Here is a 21123-nt window from a genome sequence, read left to right as displayed (position 1 = left end):
AAATTGGGTTTTTCGTGAGGTTTCTTACTCGTGGTAGGGGTGACAGCGTTTGGGCTGGAGGTGGCATCGACTTTCTGCGAGATCAAGGTCACATCGCTCATCGGTGACGGAAAACTGCTGATGCCCGACCGGAAGGCTTGCGGATGCAGCGAAGACGCCATACTGCTTGCTGGAGGGCCGGCCGGGAGAGCAGGCTTGACGCCGCGCTCATGCATAAACCCAACAAGACACGGAAGTCAGCGACGAGGCCCCGCTCCGTCGACAGGTATCGAGATGGAGTCGCACTCCCCCGTCGGAACGAAAAGGCCGGCACCCCGATTTCAATGCAAGCAGAGGTTGCAGTCGGCGTCTGTTTCTGCGATGCAAACGCTATTCAGAGAGGCGCACAACAGCAAAACGACCATGAACTCGACACCAGGACGACCACCGTGCTGAGTATTTTTACCGTCTTCAGCAGCATTTTCGAAACGCCCTACGACAACCTATGTATACACCTCCGCAATGAGCACTAGATATTGATACCGCCGGCGTGTTTTATGAGAAACAATCCATGGTAGCAGGCCGACAGACAGCCTCGCACATTTATCCAGGTTGACAATACGACCTTGACAAACCCTTTAGTAGTACAGCGACTGCACGTTAGTAGTTTTTACTTTCGTTTCCGAAGATTGACACTACAGTACAGCATTGAAGCCACCCTTACTTCCTCGAGCAAATCGCGGCAGCTGACGACTAAAGGTAGACAACCATGTCGTGCCGTTGTCCTCAAACCCACGGCTTACAAGTTCCAACTTCGAACCGCAGGACAGCCACCCACATACATTTCTTAACCATCGACATTAAACTTGCAGATACCCCATTCGGCTTCATGCAGCCCAGTATACAGTATGCAAAACCAACGTCCGCGTGTGTTGCTGCGTCGGACTCGATCATCTGAAAGGCGTCACTGAACTCGGAGCGTAAAACGGTGCGGCCCCAAACCTCCCGCTGTCCGCACCCACCAATTCTTCCCCATTCTCCACGTCCATTAGTGCATACTCGGGTTTATCCAACAATGCACAGCATGGGGGTTGCTGGAGTGATCATCTCCAACAACTTCAAGTTCGCGTTTACGCACACACCTGTACCATAACACAGGTACATGTACCAAACCCTTAAATGATCCCACGCTGCATGTCACACCCACATCAAACATCAACTAGACGTGCAGGCACCACACCACACGTCCGTCAACTTAATCGACTTGATGGCGCTCTTCCCTCGCGGCAACTCGCCGGCGCTGCTGGTGCTGACGCAGGGCGAGCTGCTGCAGCACATCGGCGGCTTCATGCGCGGCGTCCCGTTCGCCGTGGGGGCGTTCGCGGTCCGAGAGGCGCGGCGGGCCAAGCTCGAGCGCCGCCAGCAGCTCACGCCGGTCACTGCGCTGTACCCGCAGCCGCGCGGCTACTTGCCCCAACTGGCAATCATCCGCGACGAGCTGGAGATGCTGGCGCTGCTGCACCAGGTCTCCCAGCAGCCGGAGCACCGACGCAACGCTCGACTCGAGTTCTCCGAGGTCGTTCGGTGCGCCGTCATGTTCAACCGACTGGACGCGCTGCAGTGGATCGGGCAGCACTGCGACCTGGCGCACTACCAGTTCGAGGGCAACTTGCTCAACTATGCAATCCACTATAGTGGGAACGTGGCCGTCATGGACTGGCTGCACGACCACGTGCCCCGCCAGTTCGTGCACGTGCGTCCGTGGCAGCTGTGCTTCGCGGCGTCGAGGGGCAACCTCACGGCCGTTCGGTGGCTGCATGAACATGACTACGACGGGTTTTCAGCTGGAGTGATGGACGCGGCGGCGATTGCGGGGCATTTGGAGGTCGTGCAGTATCTGCACGACCATCGGACGGAGGGGTGCACGTATGAAGCCATGGACATGGCGGCGTCTAATGGCCACATCGATGTTGTACGCTTCTTGCATGACAACCGCACGGAGGGATGCACCACAGTGGCTATGGGGTGTGCAGCAGGGTTTGGACATACTGAGGTGGTCGAGTTCCTGGGCAAGCATCGGGTGGAAGGACCCCACCCTCGTGCGCTGGAGGATGCCGCCAAGAACGGGCACCTCGAGTGTGTGAAACTGCTGTGCAGATATTCGACCAGGGGATGTCTGTTCCAGGCGCGTAAGGGGGCGGCCAAGATGAAGCACCAGGAGATTGTGGAGTACTTGTCCAGCATCATGGAGGACAACGTATGGAGTTGCAATCCGCGACGGCACGAAGGTGACGGCCCGAGACGCTGCCAGAAGAACCAGTACGCCATGGTGTTGCAGCGCAAGCCGTCACGTTTGCCTCGTAGCAACAGTAAGGCTCGGAAGGTCGAAGGGGGCTTATTCGCGCGGATTTTTGGCAGCGATACTGGAAAGAAAGAACCCACGAGGTTGTGCTCTCGAGACGTGAGCGTGCTGCACCGGACCTCAGAGTCGCTCTCAACTCACGAACTTATGACGTAGGTCGGCCATCGACTCTTGTTGGCTATTTTATATGTAAGCATATTGTGATAGTGGTGTTGTGTGGCTCGAACATCGAGTCTCGAAGCTTCTGTTAGAAACGTAGTTGGGGTCGACCAAGTTGGTAGTGCATACCACAGAAGTGGGCCCAGCACACAATGAAGTAAATAAACACCGTTTATTTATTGCTGGGTTGGGCAGTTCGCGTAGTGGGTGCCTTCCAAAACCCATATAAAACCTTTTGATCAGTTTACCGTACCTCACAGAAAGAATGCGTAACAAATAAAATGATTTTCGAGCATTTGGTTTCGTTCGATAGCTATTTATTAACACAAAGAAAGCTTCCAATTCCTGGCTAACATACGATTTGATCTAATGTTAGAAGCCCTTACAATTGCGTGGACGCAACCATTCTATTATAAGAAGCCCAAACCAACGCGAAAAGCTTGGCGAGATCATTCTCCGATTTCAGTAGTCCCTATGAAGAATTTTCTGCTGTGACATGCTTCAAACGCAGGGTGGATGGCAGCTCAAGAGGTGCGCGCGAAGTAAAACAGCATCAACACGCAAATTCGTCTGCAGTCGTTTCCAGATGTAGTGGGTCTAACTTGACTCACTACTTTTGCTTACACGTTGCGCAGTGTGTATGAGGAAGCGTAAGCACTTAGTAATTACTTAGGTTAATTATATTTGAATACACAAATATAAGTTAAGTAAGATAGGATTCCAAGTGACTTAGATTAGGTAAAATGAGAACTGTATTGCTTGTAAATTGATCTTCCTCTAAAATGTGCTAAAAATGTTTATCATCTATGAAAGGGTTGACAGCGGCTGGCTGTCAGAGCCCCGCTAATATGCATGACTCTGATTGGTAGAAAGATGCTGCTTTCTACCAATAGGATCTTTGGGTATGTGTGGACCACTCATTTTGGTGGTCCACTTCAATGTATCCATTGGTGTGTCTTACACCAAGGTGAGGAAGTATCCAAAACTTTTAACAGATAACCTATCTGTTAAATTCACAAGTGGCTTGCAGCCACTTGTGCGTGTAACCCCGTTACACCATCCCCCCCCCTCAAGGTTAGACGCGCGGGGTCTCCGCATGTCAATCTTCGGAATTGACCAGTCGTCAATTCTCCGAGTTTGAAGAATAAGCCCGCGCTCATTCAACGATGAGCGCGCCCCAAGAGAAGAACCCGAAGGCGATAGAGAGTCGTCTCTCCATCGATGACTACTTCGAGCACCAGAAGGCGAAGTATGGCGACGTCGTCGACTTGGACGACGACGATGAAGATATGGAGGACGAGAAGGACTCGTCCTCAAAGCGTAAAGACTCAGTGTCGAGCGAGTCGTTCGACCCCCACGCTAAGAACGTTCGCCCGCGTAAAGGGGCCGAATCGGACGCTTCGACTTCGAAGCGTTCGCGAACTGAGAGTGATACCCCACTCGCTTCCGCTGGGGCTCTCAGTTCTCCGCCCGCTGCAACTGCAGCGCGTGATTCCAAAGCTCAAGGCTCTCCGCGCGCTGCGCCTGCAGCGCGCGATCCGTGGATGCCGTCCGCGTCCGAGATATCGGGCCGGTATGGGACTCGGTACCTCCGAATGAGGTGCCGCTATACATATGCAGCGCCATCAAAGATGACGCCGTGGTTGCCGAGCTGCACTTTGACGCATCAAAGGCGCGATTATTGCATCGGACTCTTTCATGAGCTCCGATGGTTTCAAAGCAAGAAGACATCTTCTCGCAGCAAAGTGCCCGAGTGGCAGGCACTTTGTCAAAGTTGGAATGATTTTGTTGAGAACTTCAACAAGAAGCCGAATGCTTACCGTGATCGGATTAAGCAAGCGCGTGATCGCTTCGAGACGTACTCGAAGCGTGGAAAGTTGGAGCAACTCCACGTTGCTGCGGAGGAGGCTAATGTGCCGTGCGCTGCGCCCGAGGGCTTTCAGTGCGCGAAGTGCTTCCCAGGCGCGGTCCGCTTGAGCGACCGCGACCTGAACGGGTACACGTCGTTCCGTGTGCCCGAGAGTCTCAAAGAGCTCCGTGCTAAATTCTTAGCACGTGAGGGTTCGGGGGCTAGCGACGATCGCAGCGCTCGCACTACTTCCGCTGCGCCAACGCGTACTGCTCCTCGTACGCCCTCACCATTTCCGGAACGTCCTCCAGCAAGCCATTCCGCGGCTCCCATGTGTCTTGATGGGGAGGAAATCCTCTCCAACGAATACGAAAACGAGCCCCTTGAGGGTTCGTTTTCGGGATACTATGGTCAACAATCCGCTCAACAATCCAGCGGGTTGAGCCGCGGGCGTCACGGATCGGCGGTGGCGGGGGTGGGAACACGCCCCGGGTATGGTCAGCCCCGGGCTGATCAGTATGCGCCTCTCCACGACCGGGTGACCGCCGTGGAGCGTCTGCAGGGCGCTGAGTTCGCCGCCCTGAAACAGGAGCTGGCGAACCAGAAGGCTCACGTCGCGGCGGTCTCGCAGACCGCCTCGAATATCCAGGTCGAGCTGGGGACCCAGATGAAGGGGTTGCTCCAGCGCGTCCGCGCGCTGGAGGAGAGGCTGCTCGTTGCCGAGGCCAAGGCTTCCGCTTCTGCCTCGGCCCCTGCCGAGGCTTCGGGTCAGCCGAGCTAGATGGCTCGTGCTGCAGGTATGGCTTCAGCCGTCCGACGTAAAAGGTCGGATGGAGGCGCATGCTAGACGGTATGTCTAGCGTGTAAGCGTTGCCGTGCCAACACGGTGAACGGCCCGATGAAGTGCGGAGCAAGCAAGCTTGCTCCGAAATCTGATACTGCATTGTTTAGGCAGGTTTTGAGTAGCTAACAAAACCAATGAACTACTTTGAATTCATTTGTGTTGCCTCTGCCCACATTGTCTGCGTTCAGCTTCTGTTGATCAACAGAAGCTGCTATTGCATCTTGGACAAACCGAATCACGGCTTGTCTTTTGGTAAGGAAGTTGATTGCATCCGAGCTGAAGTCATTCAGCTCGCTCTCCGCTAGAGGCCCGGCCTCTGCGTGGTTCTTCGCGGTGTCTGCGCCCTGCGCAGACCCGTGGTCTTTGTCCTTGTTGTTGGGGGAGTCTGCGCCCTGCGCAGACTCATGTTGTTTGTTCGTTGTTGCAGCTGACACTGTGCAAGTGTTAGCGGTTTTCTGCGGCTGCTGTATTGCAGTCGTAGATCCTCCCCCACTTAAAGTGGGAGCCATCACTCCGAGTAAACTCGGTAGACGTGGATGCCGCATGGCATTCACGTAGAACGGTGTATGCCCGGTCGAGGCATGCACTGAGTTGTTGATGGCAAACTATGCCATCGATAAGCACTCGCTCCAGTATTGGAACGAGTGAGCGTAGCTCTTCAACATATCGACGAGCACGCGATTCACGCGCTCGGTGTGGCCGTCTGTCTGCGGATGGTCCGCAGTCGACATTGAAAGCTGGCTCCCAAGAAGTGTAAACACTTCTTGCCACAGGTGCGCTGTGAAGCGCGGGTCTCTGTCCGACACAATGTCGGTCGGCATTGCCATGGTGTTTGAACACCATGTCGACGAACAGACGGGCCGTCTGCTTCGCGGTCACCTCTGCCAGCACCGCAGCAAGATATGCCATCTTGCTGAAGCGGTCGACGAAGACCACAACACCGGTATTCCCTCCGCTGTCCGGGGGAAGACCAAAGATGAAGTCCAAAGACATGGACTTCCAACACTCCGACGGAGTCGGTAGTGATTGTAACGGAGCCTGCGCCATTCACGCAGGCTTTACGCGTTGGCATACCTCGCAAGCACGGATGTACTTGCGCACCCACTTATACTGGTGGTGCCAGTAGAAGTCGCGCGTGAGAAGGACGTATGTCTTCTCACGTCCGAGATGTCCCGCAGTCGGGGCATCATGATATTCGTACATGATCCTGAGTCGCAGGTCATGGTCATTCGGCACGACAACGCGATCTGCGTTGTCGTCGACTGCATTGTAAGGCAGTATTCCGTCGTGCACTCGAAAACGGTGTGCACGCGCACGAAGGTGCTTGGGCAGCTTCTGACGGGATTTGTCAGAAGGCGCTGTGCCATAGGCCAGCAAGAGCTTCGTGTTCGCGTCGTGCGCGTACGTGGCCTTCACGTCGTCCAACAGAGACGATGTCGGTTTGCTCGATCGCATGACGTCAATGGCATTGACGTCAGCAGCTTCTGTGTTGTCCGGCCGACGTGATAACGCGTCGGCCACCACATTTAATCTTCCGGGTTTGAATTCAACCCGAAAGTTATACTCCGCAAAGAATGAGAGCCATCTCGCCATTCTTTGTGATATGTGTGGTGACTTCACTGCAGTGCGCAGTGATGCATGGTCGGTGTAGACCACAAATGGTCTACTTCCAAGTAGGTACACTCGGAACTTTGCGAGTGCATATTTCATGGCAAGGAGTTCCTTGTCATGCATCGGATGGTTGCGCTCAGCTGGCTTCAGCTGACGCGATTGGTAGTAGACGACACGATCACGGCCCTCGTGATCATGTTGCATCAACGCGCATCCGATCGCGAAGTCGGATGCGTCACACACTACGTGAAATGAGCGATCTTGGTCAGCCACTGCCAAGATCGGCGCCTCAGTCAAGCCCCACTTGACTGCATCGAACGCCTCTTGGCAATCGGGTGTCCACTTTCACACAGCTTCTTGCTTAAGAAGTTGTGACAGCGGGCGGATCTTGTCCGCATAATCCTCCACGTACTTGCACAAGTACGTGGCCGAGCCAAGGAACTGCCTCAGTTCCTTGACACTTGAAGGCGTTGGCAAATCGTTATTCACTCTGACCTATTCCGGGTCAGGGCGAACGCCATTCTTTCCTACGAGACACCCGAGGACGGGTATCTCATTCACCCCGAAGATGCACTTCTTCAGGTTCGCGTAGAGCCTATGCTTTCGCATAAGCTCAAGTAGCTTCCGGAGATGCACCCTGTGCATCTCTACGTCGGTCTTCCCGTCCACAGCCCGGCTGTGGATGAACACATCGTCGAAGTAGCTCGGTGCGAAGTCGCGCACCGAGCGCAACAAGTGCGTCACGCACCTGTTGAAAGTCGCAGGGGCGTTCTTAAGCCCCTGCGGCATTACTAGCCATTCCCAGAGCATGCCGCTTGGCGTGCTCACTGCCGTGAGAGGGATATCGCTCTCACGCATTAGGATTTGATAAAATCCATCTCGCAAGTCGAGAGCACTGTAAACGGTGCTCCCGGCCATCGAATCGATGATGACATCTTTTCGCGGTATCGGCGTTTGCGCCGGTACCGTCGCATCGTTCAGCTTGTTGTAGGCATGAACGATGCGCCATCCGCCCTGTGGCTTTTTGACACAGAACGTCGGAGCACTGTGCGGGGACTTTGATTCCCGCTCTTGCCCTGCTTTGCGACGACTTTCAAAGAAGTCCTCGATTGCTTTTACTTGCTCTCGCGGCAGTGGCCACTGCCGCGTGACACAGTACTTCGTGCCCGGCACGAGATCAATCTCGTGCTGAATGCCCTTATCCTGCGGAAGCTCCGCAGGAATCTCTTCCGGGAGTACGTCTTTGTACTCCCTCAACAATTCGTAATAGGGACTCGACTTCAGCGAGTCCCAACCTTGTTCTTCGAAGAGCTCTCGCTTCGTCTTCGCACTGAGAGTGTCTTCACTCTCAGTGGTACTTCCCATGAAGAGCTGCCTCAGCTCTTCGCTCTCGCTCTCCGTTCTTTCGCTGTTCGAAAGAACGCAGACCTGCTCGATGCGTCCATCGTGCAAGTCGCGTGTGAAGCGCTTCCAGCTCATGGCTGGAAGCGAAGTCAACTCCGACGTAGTCGTCGGAGGACTAGCGAGTTCCATCTCGCGATACTGGAATCCAGTATCGGTGCGCGTCAAGACGCTTAGCGTCTCGACGTCCGGCGTCACCGCCTCAGTCTGCCCAGCAGACTGTTCTTGTTGCGTCTCGGTCCCGGACCGAGACTTACGCAGCGTTCTCCGCTTGCGCCGTCTTCTTGTTGTGCGGAGCCCGGCTCCGCACAGTTGTTCTTCTGGTCCAGGCCCGGCCGTGGACAGTTGTTCGCCGGCGGACCCTGTCTGCGGGCGCGCGGTATCAAGCCCGGCTTGACCGCATGTTCCTTCGTGCAGCCCGGCTGCACGGTAATGTGTCCTTTCGCCGGCAGACCCTGTCTGCGGGCGCGCGATATCAAGCCCGGCTTGATCGCATTGCGCTTCGTCGTGCAGCCCGGCTGCACGACAGCATGCAAATTGCGTCAGTGCGGTACGCTTGCAACCGTCCCCACTGTTTGCAGCGTCAACTCCCGGAGTTGACACGCCGTCGTCACCTCGAAGCCATTCATTGGCGGAGCCCCTCATGACCGAGGGTGCGTCGGCTCCCGGAGCTGATGCGTCGTTGTCGACCTGACCTCTTCGGGTCAGGGACTGTCCCTTACACGCTTGAACGTGGGTGTTGGTTCCCGGAACCAGCACATCTTTTTCTTCCGACGTCGGCAGCATTGCCGACGTGGGTTTCACTTGTGCGCGCCCTCGCGCACTCCTTGGGCACTCCGGGACAGCAGCGTTAAGCGCTGTCTCGACTGGCGAGCCGCGCGCACCTGTTGGTGCGTGCGCTGCGGTAACAGGGCCATCGCTCTCTGTTCCGCTGTCGCGGCCGAAGCACACGAGCGTGCGCTTCTTCCAGTCTATTACCGGATCATGCCGTGCAAGCCACGGCATGCCCGTTACCACGTCGAACTTATCGTCCAGGTCCAGGACGATAAAGTGTTCGACAAACACTCGTTGTTTGTACGAGAAGCGCATGTTCACGACGCGCTTCTCTGTCTTCACGATGGCACCTGTTGCCAGTCGCACTTCCAGAAGACTTCGAGGTACATTTACCTCCTCGATGTCAAGACTCGGCAGGCTCCGTAGTCGAACAAAGTTGTTCGACGCGCCTGAATCTACCAAAACTCGAAGAGAGTCACTCGCTCTCTTCGAGTAAACCTTCAAGATGACTAGGTTCGGCCTGTCATCTTGTTTCTTGTAGCGAGAGCTAGTCTCACTGGGGGCTGCAGTCCTCAGTGTCGCGTGCCCGATGTCGGCACGCGTGACTGCATTACCAGTAGGGCGCCCCGCGCCTACTGGACGTTCGTTTTTTTGTTGGTCCGCGGCGATGCCTAGCATCGCCACGACGGCCACCTCTAGGGGGCATGGGAGCTGTACACTCCCGTGCAAAGTGACCGATCCTTCCGCAACGGAAGCATCGCACGTTACCTCCCTGCTGCTGGTAACCAGCAGTTGTTGCGTTCGAGAGGTCCATTGGTTCCGGACCTCCCGGCCTCGCTACCGGGCGCGGTTGCGGCCTCGGCACGTTCACATGCAGTTTAGCCTGCCGCAGGCTAAACTCTTCTTGCATGGCAAGAGTAATCGCAGCTTCGAGAGTACTCGGGTACTCTCGGAAGAGATAGGTCTTCACAGGCCCATCTCTAAGCCCCTTCATGAACGTGACGACCTTGGTCGCCTCGTCAATTGGATTAGTCACGATATTTGATACCAAATATCGTGCGCGCTGCGCATAAGCATGAACGTCATGCTTACCCTGCTGAAGGTCGAGGAACTCCGCCCTCGACCGGAACTCGTTTTGCGGGGACTCAAACGCTTGTTTGAGCTCCTCTTTGAACACTTCGTACGTGCTGAAGCACGTAGGATCGGAGAGTCGGCGTCCATACGCCCAACGCCTTGCGCGTCCGCCAAGGCAGGACATGGCGAACGCGACCTTCGACAGCGGGTCGACGATGCGTCGAGCCGCTATGGCTGTGTCGAGCTCGACAAGCCACCGGAGGAGAGGCTCGCCCTCTCTTCCCACGTAATTGCTTAGGCTCAATTTCAATGATTGAGCTCGCGGTGTCGCCCGTGACGACGTCGTCACTGAAGAAGCAGCATCATGCTGGTCCTTCATGATGAATCCTAGAGCAACACCATATTGCTCCGTCGACGATAGCGCACGCAGCATCGTAGCTATCGCCGCCGCCCCAATGACTGTTGACAGTCGTTGGAGGGCCTCCCACTCTGGGTCAGACAGGTGGGGGCGGTCAGTACGTGCAACATGCGTAGCAGGCGTATTGGAGCTCTCCATGGGCACCTCCGTGCTCATGGGGTTCTCGGCTCCGCGTTCGTACACCCTGTACGAACGTCAAGCAGTCGGTCGTTGGACGGACTACAAAGTGCTACCAGGTGTAGTGGGTCTAACTTGACTCACTACTTTAGCTTACACGTTGCGATACGTGTATGAGGAAGCGTAAGTACTTAGTAATTACTTAGGTTAATTATATTTGAATACACAAATATAAGTTAAGTAAGATAGGATTCCAAGTGACTTAGATTAGGTAAAATGAGAACTGTATTGCTTGTAAATTGATCTTCCTCTAAAATCTGCTAAAAACTGTTTATCATCTATGAAAGGGTTGACAGTGGCTGGCTGTCAGAGCCCCGCTAATATGCATGACTCTGATTGGTAGAAAGATGCTGCTTTCTACCAATAGGATCTTTGGGTATGTGTGGACCACTCATTGTGGTGGTCCACTTCAATGTATCCATTGGTGTGTCTTACACCAAGGTGAGGAAGTATCCAAAACTTTTAACAGATAACCTATCTGTTAAATTCACAAGTGGCTTGCAGCCACTTGTGCGTGTAACCCCGTTACACCAGAGCTGTCGAGTAATTCCAGGGCAAACATCGGCGCCACGGCTGCAGAAGCGAGAATTCAACAGCAACAATTCGCTGATTTTGTGGTGACATAATTGCTTCAACGATTGAGGTTGCCTACAAGAGCTAGCTATAGAAGGCCAGCAAACTGCGAAGGAAGTGATCAAGAAGGCAACGCAAACCGTCTACGATGCAAATTTAAATAAGTTTGCCGAGTTCTGCATTGCCAATGGATATCCAGAACCACATAAGGAGCACCACCGCGAGTTACAGGTTGTGTTAGTGGCGTACCTGCAAAGCATCTCCGTGTCTATTTCGGTATCATTGCAAACAGTGGAGAAAGCAAGATCTGTGGTCGCTAGCTTCGTTTCGTCTCACGACAATAGAGATGGCACGGACGTGAATAAGTGGAGTGTGCGTGAAGATGAGCAAGGCTGTAAGCGTGGGTATGGTAATCCAACTCGGGACCCATTTGAGTTCAATCGTGGTCACAAGAAGAGAAAGGCAACTGAGTATGCGCAAGCAAAGACAGTCCAGATACCTTTGCATATGATTGATGTGCTACATTATTTTCTGGAATCTCCGCGTTTTTCGGAAAGCTTCAGTGATGACTGCACCATTTGATTCAAAGCTGTACCGTCGTTTGCCTTTTATGATATGTGCCGAATTGACGGGGTGCTAACGCTGAAGTGGATGGCTGTCACGCTGTACCTGTGTCGACCAAGTGTCAGCTCCCCGGGTAATACAATAGAGTTCGGGACGTACACATTGTTCAATCGGAAAACTGAGGTAACAGAAGGCCAGTCGTACAACGTGAACAACCTTCCCTCCGAAGATGGTCCAATCGACTATTCATGGTACGTACACCTTTGCAATCCGGTGGACTATGCGACCAAGAAGCGAGGGCACAAATGGAGCGGTGATGACTACGTTTTTCCTGCGTCACCTGATTTGATCAAAATGACTCTCAAAAGTGATGACGACGCTGCGATTGGGTGGGGCGAGGAAATGTCGGAGCGGAGATTCATCACTTGCTCAACTGCATTGTGCGCGCTTTAAACTGCAATAACAGCTCTGTATCTGATTATGTTGCGAATCACTGGCACAATAGTTGGTTCACTTGGCATGCCTTCCGACGTACTGGAGCTCAGTATCGTTTCATGTACGGGAAGCCGGCTCACCGATGGTCGTTACGTATGATCAAATGGTGGGCGGGATGGAGCATTTCAGAGTCAACGGAAACACTAGTGACGTATATACAGACAACGACGCAGAAATCCGGCATCATTTAATGCCATCCTCCATAGTAAATAGACGAACACTGTGCCCGACAAAAAAATCCGGCAGGAAATGTCATTTGTCAAAACGTGGGTCAATTGTACAGAGACCGTTCATAAATGCATATTAATTTCAAAATAGGTATTCAATTTCAAAAGGTTACCTCCGGATACCTCGGAATAGTCTTTTCGAAGTTACGGATTACAGTTCTTGCTGTAATAGACTCCCATACAGCAATAGTTGAGTTAATCACGCGAATACGCTTTTCCTTAGCAGTACCTCCTGTAGTGGGTCTAACTTGACTCACTACTTTTGCTTACACGTTGCGCTACGTGTATGAGGAAGCGTAAGTACTTAGTAATTACTTAGGTTAATTATATTTGAATACACAAATATAAGTTAAATCAGATAAGACTCCAAGTGACTTAGATTAGGTAAAATGAGAACTGTATTTATTTGTAAATTGATCTTCCTTCTGAAATCTGTTAAAACTGTTTATCACCTATGAAAGGGGTTGACAGCGGCTGGCTGTCAGAGCCCCGCCAATATGCACGTCTCTAATTGGTAGAAAGATGCTGCTTTCTACCAATAGGATCTTTGGGTAGGTGTGGACCACTCATTGTGGTGGCCCACTTCAATGTATCCATTGGTGTGTCTTACACCAAGGTGAGGAAGTATCTAAAACTTTTAACAGATATCTTATCTGTTATAATCACAAGTGACTTGTAGCGACTTGTGCGTGTAACCCCGTTACAGCATCCCCCCCCTCAAGGTTAGACGCGCGGGGTCTCCGCATGTCAATCTTCGGAATTGACCAGTCGTCAATTCTCCGAGTTTGAAGAATAAGCCCGCGCTCATTCAACGATGAGCGCGCCCCAAGAGAAGAACCCGAAGGCGATGGAGAGTCATCTCTCCATCGATGACTACTTCGAGCACCAGAAGGCGAAGTATGGCGACGTCGTCGACTTGGACGACGACGATGAAGATATGGAGGACGAGAAGGACTCGTCCTCAAAGCGTAAAGACTCAGTGTCGAGCGAGTCGTTTGACCCCCACGCTAAGAACGTTCGCCCGCGTAAAGGGGCCGAATCGGACGCTTCGACTTCGAAGCGTTCGCGAACTGAGAGTGATACCCCACTCGCTTCCGCTGGGGCTCTCAGTTCTCCACCCGCTGCAACTGCAGCGCGTGATTCCAAAGCTCAAGGCTCTCCGCGCGCTGCGCCTGCAGCGCGCGATCCGTGGATGCCGTCCGCGTCCGAGATATCGGGCCGGTATGGGACTCGGTACCTCCGAATGAGGTGCCGCTATACATATGCAGCGCCATCAAAGATGACGCCGTGGTTGCCGAGCTGCACTTTGACGCATCAAAGGCGCGATTATTGCATCGGACTCTTCCATGAGCTCCGATGGTTTCAAAGCAAGAAGACATCTTCTTGCAGCAAAGTGCCCGAATGGCAGGCACTTTTTCAAAGTTGGAATGCTTTGTTGAAAACTTCAACAAGAAACCGAGTGCTTACCGTGATCGGATAAAGCAAGCGCGTGATCGCTTCGAGACGTACTCGAAGCGTGGAAAGTTGGAGCAACTCCACGTTGCTGCGGAGGAGGCTAATGTGCCGTGCGCTGCGCCCGAGGGCTTTCAGTGCGCGAAGTGCTTCCCAGGCGCGGTCCGCTTGAGCGACCGCGACCTGAACGGGTACACGTCGTTCCGTGTGCCCGAGAGTCTCAAAGAGCTCCGTGCTAAATTCTTAGCACGTGAGGGTTCGGGCGCTAGCGATGATCGCAGCGCTCGCACTACTTCCGCTGCGCCAACGCGTACTGCTCCTCGTACGCCCTCACCATTTCCGGAACGTCCTCCAGCAAGACATTCCGCGGCTCCCATGTGTCTTGATGGGGAGGAAATCCTCTCCAACGAATACGAAAACGAGCCCCTTGAGGGTTCGTTTTCGGGATACTATGGTCGCAGACCGCCTCGAATATCCAGGTCGAGCTGGGGACCCAGATGAAGGGGTTGCTCCAGCGCGTCCGCGCGCTGGAGGAGAGGCTGCTCGTTGCCGAGGCCAAGGCTTCCGCTTCTGCCTCGGCCCCTGCCGAGGCTTCGGGTCAGCCGAGCTAGATGGCTCGTGCTGCAGGTATGGCTTCAGCCGTCCGACGTAAAAGGTCGGATGGAGGCGCATGCTAGACGGTATGTCTAGCGTGTAAGCGTTGCCGTGCCAACACGGTGAACGGCCCGATGAAGTGCGGAGCAAGCAAGCTTGCTCCGAAATCCGATACTGCATTGTTTAGGCAGGTTTTGAGTAGCTAACAAAACCAATGAACTACTTTGAATTCATTTGTGTTGCCTCTGCCCACATTGTCTGCGTTCAGCTTCTGTTGATCAACAGAAGCTGCTATTGCATCTTGGACAAACCGAATCACGGCTTGTCTTTTGGTAAGGAAGTTGATTGCATCCGAGCTGAAGTCATTCAGCTCGCTCTCCGCTAGAGGCCCGGCCTCTGCGTGGTTCTTCGCGGTGTCTGCGCCCTGCGCAGACCCGTGGTCTTTGTCCTTGTTGTTGGGGGAGTCTGCGCCCTGCGCAGACTCATGTTGTTTGTTCGTTGTTGCAGCTGACACTGTGCAAGTGTCAGCGGTTTTCTGCGGCTGCTGTATTGCAGTCGTAGATCCTCCCCCACTTAAAGTGGGAGCCATCACTCCGAGTAAACTCGTTAGACGTGGATGCCGCATGGCATTCACGTAGAACGGTGTATGCCCGGTCGAGGCATGCACTGAGTTGTTGATGGCAAACTATGCCATCGATAAGCACTCGCTCCAGTATTGGAACGAGTGAGCGTAGCTCTTCAACATATCGACGAGCACGCGATTCACGCGCTCGGTGTGGCCGTCTGTCTGCGGATGGTCCGCAGTCGACATTGAAAGCTGGCTCCCAAGAAGTGTAAACACTTCTTGCCACAGGTGCGCTGTGAAGCGCGGGTCTCTGTCCGACACGATGTCGGTCGGCATGCCATGGTGTTTGAACACCATGTCGACGAAGAGACGGGTCGTCTGCTTCGCGGTCACCTCTGCTGGCACCGCAGCAAGATGTACCATCTTGCTGAAGCGGTCGACGAAGACCACAACACCGGTGTTCCCTCCGCTATCCGGGGGAAGACCAAAGATGAAGTCCAAAGACATGGACTTCCAACACTCCGACGGAGTCGGTAGTGATTGTAACGGAGCCTGCGCCATTCACGCAGGCTTTACGCGTTGGCATACCTCGCAAGCACGGATGTACTTGCGCACCCACTTATACTGGTGGTGCCAGTAGAAGTCGCGCGTGAGAAGGACGTATGTCTTCTCACGTCCGAGATGTCCCGCAGTCGGGGCATCATGATATTCGTACATGATCCTGAGTCGCAGGTCATGGTCATTCGGCACGACAACGCGATCTGCGTTGTCGTCGACTGCATTGCAAGGCAGTATTCCGTCGTGCACTCGAAAACGGTGTGCACGCGCACGAAGGTGCTTGGGCAGCTTCTGACGGGATTTGTCAGAAGGCGCTGTGCCATAGGCCAGCAAGAGCTTCGTGTTCGCGTCGTGCGCGTACGTGGCCTTCACGTCGTCCAACAGAGACGATGTCGGTTTGCTCGATCGCATGACGTCAATGGCATTGACGTCAGCAGCTTCTGTGTTGTCCGGCCGACGTGATAACGCGTCGGCCACCACATTTAATCTTCCGGGTTTGAATTCAACCCGAAAGTTATACTCCGCAAAGAATGAGAGCCATCTCGCCATTCTTTGTGATATGTGTGGTGACTTCACTGCAGTGCGCAGTGATGCATGGTCGGTGTAGACCACAAACGGTCAACTTCCAAGCAAATACACTCGGAACTTTGCGAGTGCATACTTCATGGCAAGGAGTTCCTTGTCATGCACCGGATGGTTGCGCTCAGCTGGCTTCAGCTGACGCGATTGGTAGTAGACGACACGATCACGGCCCTCGTGATCATGTTGCATCAACGCGCATCCGATCGCGAAGTCGGATGCGTCACACACTACGTGAAATGAGCGATCTTGATCAGCCACTACCAAGATCGGCGCCTCAGTCAAGCCCCACTTGACTGCATCGAACGCCTCTTGGCAATCGGGTGTCCACTTTCACACAGCTTCTTGCTTAAGAAGTTGTGACAGCGGGCGGATCTTGTCCGCATAATCCTCCACGTACTTGCACAAGTACGTGGCCAAGCCAAGGAACTGCCTCAGTTCCTTGACACTTGAAGGCGTTGGCCATTCATTAATCACTCTGACCTTTTCCGGGTCAGGACGAACACCATTTTTCCCTACGAGACACCCGAGGACGGGTATCTCGCTCGTCCCGAAGATGCACTTCTTCAGGTTCGCGTAGAGCTTATGCTTTCGCATAAGCTCAAGTAGCTTCCGGAGATGCACCCTGTGCATCTCTATGTCGGTCTTCCCGTCCACAGCTCGGCTGTGGATGAACGTATCATCGAAATAGCTCGGTGCGAAGTCGCGCACCGAGCGCAACAAGTGCGTCACGCACCTGTTGAAAGTCGCAGGGGCGTTCTTAAGCCCCTGTGGCATCACTAGCCACTCCCAGAGCATGCCGCTTGGCGTGCTCACTGCCGTGAGAGGGATATCGCTCTCACGCATTAAGATCTGATAGAATCCATCTCGCAAGTCGAGAGCACTGTAAACGGTGCTCCCGGCCATCGAATCGATGATGACATCTTTTCGCGGTATCGGCGTTTGCGCCACCGTCGCATCGTTCAGCTTGTTGTAGGCATGAACGATGCGCCATCCGCCCTGTGGCTTTTTGACACAGAACGTCGGAGCACTGTGCGGGGACTTTGATTCCCGCTCTTGCCCTGCTTTGCGACGACTTTCAAAGAAGTCCTCGATTGCTTTTACTTGCTCTCGCGGCAGTGGCCACTGCCGCGTGACACAGTACTTCGTGCCCGGCACGAGATCAATCTCGTGCTGAATGCCCTTATCCTGCGGAAGCTCCGCAGGAATCTCTTCCGGGAGTACGTCTTTGTACTCCCTCAACAATTCGTAATAGGGACTCGACTTCAGCGAGTCCCAACCTTGTTCTTCGAAGCGCTCTCGCTTCGTCTTCGCACTGAGAGTGTCTTCACTCTCAGTGGTACTTCCCATGAAGAGCTGCCTCAGCTCTTCGCTCTCGCTCTCCGTTCTTTCGCTGTTCGAAAGAACGCAGACCTGCTCGATGCGTCCATCGTGCAAGTCGCGTGTGAAGCGCTTCCAGCTCATGGCTGGAAGCGAAGTCAACTCCGACGTAGTCGTCGGAGGACTAGCGAGTTCCATCTCGCGATACTGGAATCCAGTATCGGTGCGCGTCAAGACGCTTAGCGTCTCGACGTCCGGCGTCACCGCCTCAGTCTGCCCAGCAGACTGTTCTTGTTGCGTCTCGGTCCCGGACCGAGACTTGCGCAGCGTTCTCCGCTTGCGCCGTCTTCTTGTTGTGCGGAGCCCGGCTCCGCACAGTTGTTCTTCTGGTCCAGGCCCGGCCGTGGACAGTTGTTCGCCGGCGGACCCTGTCTGCGGGCGCGCGATATCAAGCCCGGCTTGATCGCATTGCGCTTCGTCGTGCAGCCCGGCTGCACGACAGCATGCAAATTGCGTAAGTGCGGTACGCTTGCAACCGTCCGCACGGTTTGCAGCGTCAACTCCCGGAGTTGACACGCCGTCGTCACCTCGAAGCCATTCATTGGCGGAGCCCCTCATGACCGAGGGTGCGTCGGCTCCCGGAGCTGATGCGTCGTTGTCGACCTGACCTCTTCGGGTCAGGGACTGTCCCTTACACGCTTGAACGTGGGTGTTGGTTCCCGGAACCAGCACATCTTTTTCTTCCGACGTCGGCAGCATTTTGCCGACGTGGGTTTCACTTGTGCGCGCCCTCGCGCACTCCTTGGGCACTCCGGGACAGCAGCGTTAAGCGCTGTCTCGACTGGTGAGCCGCGCGCACCTGTTGGTGCGTGCGCTGCGGTAACAGGGCCATCGCTCTCTGTTCCGCTGTCGCGGCCGAAGCACACGAGCGTGCGCTTCTTCCAGTCTATTACCGGATCATGCCGTGCAAGCCACGGCATGCCCGTTACCACGTCGAACTTATCGTCCAGGTCCAGGACGATAAAGTGTTCGACAAACACTCGTTGTTTGTACGAGAAGCGCATGTTCACGACGCGCTTCTCTGTCTTCACGATGGCACCTGTTCCCAGTCGCACTTCCAGAAGACTTCGAGGTACATTTACCTCCTCGATGTCAAGACTCGGCAGGCTCCGTAGTCGAACAAAGTTGTTCGACGCGCCTGAATCTACCAAAACTCGAAGAGAGTCACTCGCTCTCTTCGAGTAAACCTTCAAGATGACTAGGTTCGGCCTGTCATCTTGTTTCTTGTAGCGAGAGCTAGTCTCACTGGGGGCTGCAGTCCTCAGTGTCGCGTGCCCGATGTCGGCACGCGTGACTGCATTACCAGTAGGGCGCCCCGCGCCTACTGGACGTTCGTTTTTTGGTTGGTCCGCGGCGATGCCTAGCATCGCCACGACGGCCACCTCTAGGGGGCATGGGAGCTGTACACTCCCGTGCAAAGTGACCGATCCTTCCGCAACGGAAGCATCGCACGTTACCTCCCTGCTGCTGGTAACCAGCAGTTGTTGCGTTCGAGAGGTCCATTGGTTCCGGACCTCCCGGCCTCGCTACCGGGCGCGGTTGCGGCCTCGGCACGTTCACATGCAGTTTAGCCTGCCGCAGGCTAAACTCTTCTTGCATGGCAAGAGTAATCGCAGCTTCGAGAGTACTCGGGTACTCTCGGAAGAGATAGGTCTTCACAGGCCCATCTCTATGACCCTTCATGAACGTGACGACCTTGGTCGCCTCGTCAATTGGATTAGTCACGATATTTGATACCAAATATCGTGCGCGCTGCGCATAAGCATGAACGTCATGCTTACCCTGCTGAAGGTCGAGGAACTCCGCCCTCGACCGGAACTCGTTTTGCGGGGACTCAAACGCTTGTTTGAGCTCCTCTTTGAACACTTCGTACGTGCTGAAGCACGTAGGATCGGAGAGTCGGCGTCCATACGCCCAACGCCTTGCGCGTCCGCCAAGGCAGGACATGGCGAACGCGACCTTCGACAGCGGGTCGACGATGCGTCGAGCCGCTATGGCTGTGTCGAGCTCGACAAGCCACCGGAGGAGAGGCTCGCCCTCTCTTCCCACGTAATTGCTTAGGCTCAATTTCAATGATTGAGCTCGCGGTGTCGCCCGTGACGACGTCGTCACTGAGGAAGCAGCATCATGCTGGTCCTTCATGGTGAATCCTAGAGCAACACCATATTGCTCCGTCGACGATAGCGCACGCAGCATCGTAGCTATCGCCGCCGCCCCAATGACTGTTGACAGTCGTTGGAGGGCCTCCCACTCTGGGTCAGACAGGTGGGGGCGGTCAGTACGTGCAACATGCGTAGCAGGCGTATTGGAGCTCTCCATGGGCACCTCCGTGCTCATGTGGTTCTCGGCTCCGCGTTCGTACACCTCGTACGAACGTCAAACCGTCGGTCGTTAGACGGATTACATATTGCTACCAGGTGTAGTGGGTCTAACTTGACTCACTACTTTTGCTTACACGTTGCGATACGTGTATGAGGAAGCGTAAGTACTTAGTAATTACTTAGGTTAATTATACCTAAATACACAAATATAAGTTAAGTAAGATAGGATTCCAAGTGACTTAGATTAGGTAAAATGAGAACTGTATTGCTTGTAAATTGATCTTCCTCTAAAATCTGCTAAAAACTGTTTATCATCTATGAAAGGGTTGACAGTGGCTGGCTGTCAGAGCCCCGCTAATATGCATGACTCTGATTGGTAGAAAGATGCTGCTTTCTACCAATAGGATCTTTGGGTATGTGTGGACCACTCATTGTGGTGGTCCACTTCAATGTATCCATTGGTGTGACTTACACCAAGGTGAGGAAGTATCTATCTTCTAACAGATATCTGTCTGTTAGAACCACTAGTGATTATTGTCACGCACAAGTGACAGTTGTCACTTGTGACCGTTGTCATGCACAAGTGACTATTATCACTTGTGTGTGTAACCCCGTTACACAACCTGTCTGAAAAGAGTTAAAAACAAAAAAAAACAAAAAAAAGCTTGCTGACACAGTGCGGTGCTATTGGGTGGTAATGGGACCACCGTAGCGTTGGCTTCCTCGGCCACGATCCGCTGTCCTTCTTCCGAGACGTGGCATTCAAAGTTGTCAAGTAGAAGGACAGCGGGTGCATATATTTCAAACTTTAATAGTTTTCCTACATAGAATCTCCACACGGAGCTGTCCATCCAAGCTTTTTCTTGAACGGTGTAGAAGTGTCCCTCTGGTATTCTTCGAGCTCGCCCTGTGCGAGCCGTCCACCGGGAACCCCACGGATAATGAACAGAATTGGCAACTTTATTCCTAACAATACAAATTAACAGTGAATATATAACATTAATACACACTAGCATATATGATAACAGATAGAGAAAAGCTTACCGTCATCCCGCACGGTCAAAACTGCCGTCATACGGCCTGCGTGTTTGTTAGCGCCCAAAATACGCGCCGAATCTCTCCTTCCTTTGCGAGCTCGCGACTTTATCGGTGGCATGTCGAATAGAA

The 21123-nt window shown here is 53.9% G+C and overlaps 1 protein-coding gene across 1 annotated transcript; it reads left to right on the top strand.

Annotated features, from left to right (window-relative positions):
- Positions 1–1246: 1246 nt before the first annotated feature.
- IUM83_18904 (SnRNA-activating protein complex subunit 3) lies at positions 1247–2497 on the top strand (the record flags this gene model as incomplete). The annotated part of the gene is made up of 1 exon (XM_067943928.1): positions 1247–2497. One exon carries the CDS (start codon positions 1247–1249, stop codon positions 2495–2497), a length of 1251 nt encoding a protein of 416 aa, XP_067798025.1.
- Between the last annotated feature and the right edge of the window lie 18626 nt (positions 2498–21123).

Source organism: Phytophthora cinnamomi (genome assembly GCF_018691715.1).
Source record: "Phytophthora cinnamomi strain GKB4 chromosome Unknown Contig11, whole genome shotgun sequence".
In the NCBI taxonomy this organism is placed as follows: Eukaryota; Oomycota; class Peronosporomycetes; order Peronosporales; family Peronosporaceae; genus Phytophthora; species Phytophthora cinnamomi.
Note: the sequence above shows the minus strand (reverse complement) of the source record. Positions and strands in the feature narration are given on the sequence as shown.